Source organism: Psammomys obesus, unplaced genomic scaffold, assembly GCF_907164565.1.
Source record: "Psammomys obesus unplaced genomic scaffold, mPsaObe1.curated_primary_1811, whole genome shotgun sequence".
In the NCBI taxonomy this organism is placed as follows: Eukaryota; Metazoa; Chordata; class Mammalia; order Rodentia; family Muridae; genus Psammomys; species Psammomys obesus.
Genome location: NW_026593286.1, coordinates 6,833,643 through 6,838,674, shown reverse-complemented (window position 1 = coordinate 6,838,674; position 5,032 = coordinate 6,833,643). Strand labels below are relative to the sequence as shown.

The window sequence follows — 5,032 nt, the reverse complement described above, 5'->3', positions numbered from 1 at the left end:
TCGCTTCCCTGCGTCAGAAGCTTCGGCAAAACAGCGGCGGGGGCGCGCACGCGCGCGGGACCCCCGCCCGGGCCGCGCCGGGACCCAACAAACTGGAGACTCCGAATGACAGTGCGGCGGGGGACGGCGCGGCGCGCGCCCGGCCGGGGCACTGCCGCTTTAAGCTCACTCGCCCATTGTTCGGAATCGAGCCAATGAGAGGACGCCCGCTCCCGGGACCCGGCCAATGGCGTGGGGACGAGGGCGCGCGAGCACCGCCCACTAATCTATATTAAAGGTTCTGGCGCCGCGTGAGTCCCCCACTGGCTGCTCCGAAAAGCCATCTTTGCATTGTTCCCGGGTCCCGCTCCCCGCTCGCTGCAGCCGCCTTCGCCGCCCGCCTCCTCCTCCACCGCGGACTCCGGCAGCCCTCCCGCCAGGGTCCTCGAGCTCGGCTTCTGTCCCCGTCGGCTGCATCGGACCACCGGCGTGCCCCACCATGTCAGACGCGGCAGTGGACACCAGCTCCGAGATCACCACCAAGGTGAGGCTGCGCGCCACCCGCCCCCTCGGGGTGCTCGCGCCGTGGCCCGGGCAGAGGCGGGCGCGTGGCGGCCGGCCGGGGCCGCGTCCGCCGTGAGGGCTTCTCGGGGGGACCCCGGCCGCGCGGCGGCCCGGACACCCCCTCTTTGTGTGCGGGGGAGGGGGCGCGGGCGTTCGTGCCGCCGTCGGGAGCGGGCCGGCGGCCCGAGGGTGGCGCGGAGCTCGGCGCGGACGGGGAGGGCCGCGCGCCAGCCCGCGGAACTTGCTCGGGGGCCGCTGAGCGGGAGCGGGGCTCGGGGGGTCGCGGGGCCGCGGCGCACGGAGAGAACTTTGAAACTCGGGCGCGTCGGAAGTGCGGGGGGCGCGTGTGCGGGCCGCCGGCCGCGCTGCCCTTTGTTAGCGCCCGGGTTCGCGCCCCGGAGCGGCCGCCGGCGGGCTGTGCGACCGAGCCGGGATGACGCGGATGGGCGGCGCGCCGCGGGGCCGCCGGCGGAGGCGATGGGCTGTCCGCGCCCCGGGGGTCGCGGGCCGGCGGCGGGGACGGGGCCCCGGCGCGGCGGTGTTCGCGGCCCGCGGGGTTTGGGCACGGGCGGCGAGCCCACGCGCCGGAGGGGGAGGAAAGGGAAAGTGAGGCGGCGACACGCCGGCGGCCAGCGCGCCCCCCGCGGCTACTCTGCAGCGCCGGGGACGCGGCGGCCGCGCAGCCCGCGCTCCGCCGTGAGGCGGCGGCTCCCGTGGACGCTGCCGGCCCCGCGGAGCCTCCACCCTCGGCCTGCCCGGGCCGCGGGCTGCGCTGCCCTCAGATCCCGATGGTTGCGCCCCACTCGGCCTGCAGTGGGGAGGTCCGCGGAGAGTCACCTTGGTGCCGCCCGGCATCTCGCCTTAGCCCGTGCGGCTCGGTGCTGAGCGGCCCCGCGGGGCCCTGTAGACTGACCTGCCAGCGGCATGTCGCCTCACCCCGCTCGGGCCTCGGCGGGACCTTCTTGCCAGGGTGAGCTCCCGCGAGGCTCGCCGCTCCTGGGGAGTGCGCCCCCGACGGTCCCGAGGCCCAGAGCCGAGCAGCTTCGACTCCCCGCTGGCCTCCCGCGGGACTTTGCGCGCCAAAACTGGAGGCGGAAGCCGCGCGCTGACCCCCGCAGTGGCGACCGTAGGGGGCGTCACATAGCTGGCTTTCAGCGGGTAACCTACGTTCACCTAGGGGAGCGAGCCGTCGGGTCTCCAGGGCGCCCCGGCCACGTGCTCTTTGCGCGCGGTGCGTGCTGAGGCTCGCGCGTGTAGTTCGCTGAGAGTTGTGCGCTTGCGCGCCGCTGCCACCCCGCCCCCACTCCCCCGGGCTTCGGCCGCCAGGGGGCGGGAGCGGGCGCCGTGGGGTCCTCGAAGCAGGTCTCTGGGCGCGAACCCGTCAGCGCCGGCAGGTCACCTAAAGTAGAACCTCGCGGCTTAGCGGCGCCATTTTCCTGGGCCCGTGGGTGGGTGGGTGGCCTAGTCAGCCACGGAGTGGAAAAAGTTATCCAGCGGTCCGTCCCCAAGGCTGCCGTTTTCCAGAGTGCCAGCTAGTTACTTGTTCGGGCTATGGCAGCCGGGAGGTACCTAGTACCAGTCATGGCTGGTGTGACTTAATGGTGTTTGGCTCAAGAATCCTCCCGGATTCTCCCATCCATCTTTGAGCGATTCACCATCACCAGGCTCCTCCCTCCACTACCTTATTTATTTATGGCACGGCACGCAGCCACCGCCTTCCAAGAAAGAAGCGTTTCTACGGGGTGGAGCTCCCTCTAGCTGGAAACAGGCGGCGAAGGGTGTGCAGGTGAGGGCCACAGTTCCCAAGCTTGTCTGCCCGGCCTGGCGGGTTTGTGGCTGTGGTGCCATATGGTAGCTGAAGTCTGGGCACTTAAATTTACCCTGTTTTCCTGTCTAGAAAACGGAAATCCTAGGATCTGGACCACAGGCTTTGAGTTTATCTAATTCTCAGCCCTTTGGCTGATGGCTGCCGTGGATTGTTATGAAGACTAACGGGTTTCCTCTTCCTTCTGAAGGACTTGAAGGAGAAGAAGGAAGTTGTGGAGGAGGCAGAAAATGGAAGAGACGCACCTGCTAATGGGAATGCTGTGAGTGCCCACCTAGCTGGGGCTTTTGTTCTCAGTTTCTACTCTCAATTTTTCGCTGAGTTTAGGATGGTGAAGGGTGTTGGAGGATCAGGGAAGGAACTTCTCTAACTTTACAAAGCTGGGAGGTGTGGTAATTGTTTGGCATGGGCATTTCTCTTGGTTAGGGGCAAGGTACACTAGGCATGCAGTCCTGCTTTGGAGGTGGCTAATGGCTGGCGTGTTTTCTGTCGAGCAGAATGAGGAAAATGGGGAGCAGGAGGCTGACAATGAGGTAGATGAAGAAGAGGAAGAAGGTGGGGAGGAAGAGGAGGAGGAGGAAGAAGGTGACGGTGAGTAGTCTGTTTTCCCCAGGTTCCTTTGCTGCCCGAAGGGAGAGGTTGGGGCTCTGGGCAAGTGGACCACATCCAACTGCAGTGTACAGGCGGAGTCTCAGGGTCTTCCTAAATTCTGATAACTCCACCCTCTGGTTAGACAGGCCACTCATTCAAGACTTATTTGCTGTCTAGCCTGTCTTTGGCAGGTAGCACAGACAGGTCAGAGCCAATGATGATGATGGCCATAATTGAAGGATGATGGTTTATGTGGTCCTTGATTCTCCAGGTGAGGAGGAGGACGGAGATGAAGATGAGGAAGCGGAGGCTCCTACGGGCAAGCGGGTAGCTGAAGATGATGAGGTAGGTCCTGGCTTGGGGTTTGCAGTGTGAGTTACCTTTTCCTGAGATGCCCAAGCTTTGGGTTGGTTCTGTGGTGATGTAGTGAGTGGGACATCCCAGCTTTGCTTTCCTGCATGACTGGGGAGGGATCTGGGCTTCTGTCTGGGCCTAATTCTCTACGGCTGATCCTGGAGCCTGTAGTGACAGGGCTGTTGTTTTCTGTGCAGGATGATGATGTTGACACCAAGAAGCAGAAGACTGATGAGGATGACTAGACAGCAAACAGGAAAAGCTAAACTTACGGCCACCGTGACCTATTCACCCTCCACTTCCCGTCTCAGAATTCAAACGTGGTCACCTTCGAGTAGAGAAGCAGGCCCCGCCCCACAGCGGGCAGTGTCACCCACAGATGACATGCGCTCTCCACCACCCCACCAAAACCACAACATGAATTTGCAACAGGGGAGAAAAAGAACCAAACTTCCCAGGCCCTGCTTTCTTTCTTAAAAATACTTTAAAAGGAAAATTTGTTTGTATTTTTTATTTACATTTTATATTTTTGTACATATTAGGGGTCAGCCATTTTTAATGATAACGGGTGACCAAACCAGCCTTCAGAGCGTTCTCTGTCCTCTTCTGACTTTACTTGTGGTGTGACCATGTTCATTATAATCTCAAAGGAGAAAAAAAACCTTGTAAAAAAAAAAACAAAAACAACAACAAAAAAACAATCTTATTCCGAGCATTCCAGTAACTTTTTGTGTATGTACTTAGCTGTACTATAAGTAGTTGGTTTGTATGAGATGGTTAAAAAGGCCAAAGATAAAAGATTTCTTTTTTCCCTTTTTTTTTTTTTTTTTTGTCTATGAAGTTGCTGTTTTATTTTTTTTTTTGGCCTGTTTGATGTATGTGTGAAACAATGTCCAACAATAAACCGGAATTTTATTTTGCTGAGTTGTTCTAACAGTGGTGTCTCTGCCTGGTTTTTCTGTGTTCCTGGTTCTTGGGTGCTGTCCCTCAGCCTGAGTGGTTAATTACCATCATACCCATCTTCCGCCTTTTTTCTTTAAGGGAAAGGGTGGTACTGGAGAATGGGTTAAAAGTTAGCCTTGGCATTAATCAGAAGGTCTGGACAAAGCTGTGGGTAAGTCCTGGCCACGGGACATTGGGGAGGTTCTACTGGGTTTGTCCTTTACTATTGTAGTGCCAACATCTTCCTGGGACTTGGATCTCAGCCATTGGGGCCGGGTGTGGACTGAAGAAATGTGCCCTTGTTAGTGGCCAAGTTGTGAGTCTGGCTGTTGTCCTGGTAATACAGTTTAATGGCTCCTCCTAGTGTTGGCTCATAGTACTTGCTTGCCAAACCTTTAGGTCCTAAAGTGTTCTATGTTCTAGGAAGCTCTGGCTTTACAAGGTGACTTAATTTATTTTTTACCTCTGGCTAGTTGCATGAGGAGGCTAGGCAATTTGTTCAGCTGGGTGAGAAGAGCAGCTTGTAGGGGGTGCCAGCTTGCCCTTGATATACAAATCATCTTAGCTATTAAAAGTCTAATCTTCAAGGTGGATAGAGGCTGAGGACTGGGCTGTGAGTTATATATACATGGAGGTAAGTTCTCAATGGGGGGAAGGGGAGGGACACTGACCTCACCTAGGGACAACAGGTAGGTGTGTGTAGGGGGGGTTGGACTGAGAAGGGAGTGGAGAATTAAGGAATGGCCACAGCCTTGAGTTCCCTGGCCCCAAAGATTA

The 5,032-nt window shown here is 58.8% G+C and overlaps 1 protein-coding gene across 1 annotated transcript; it reads left to right on the top strand.

Moving 5' to 3' along the window:
- The first annotated feature begins 281 nt into the window (after positions 1 to 281).
- On the top strand, positions 282 to 4,249 carry Ptma (prothymosin alpha). The gene is made up of 5 exons (XM_055616950.1): positions 282 to 523; positions 2,559 to 2,630; positions 2,866 to 2,959; positions 3,231 to 3,304; positions 3,511 to 4,249. The coding sequence occupies exons 1-5, from the start codon at positions 479 to 481 to the stop codon at positions 3,556 to 3,558; spliced, it is 333 nt and encodes a 110-aa protein (XP_055472925.1). The 5' UTR covers positions 282 to 478; the 3' UTR covers positions 3,559 to 4,249.
- The last annotated feature ends 783 nt before the right edge of the window (positions 4,250 to 5,032 follow it).

Coding starts and splice junctions, on each gene's coding strand:
- Ptma (XM_055616950.1), top strand. CDS start 479: ATGTCAGACGCGGCAGTGGACACCAGCTCCGAGATCACCACCAAG. Junction 524..2,558: donor GCTCCGAGATCACCACCAAG/GTGAGGCTGCGC, acceptor TTCCTTCTGAAG/GACTTGAAGGAGAAGAAGGA. Junction 2,631..2,865: donor CACCTGCTAATGGGAATGCT/GTGAGTGCCCAC, acceptor TCTGTCGAGCAG/AATGAGGAAAATGGGGAGCA.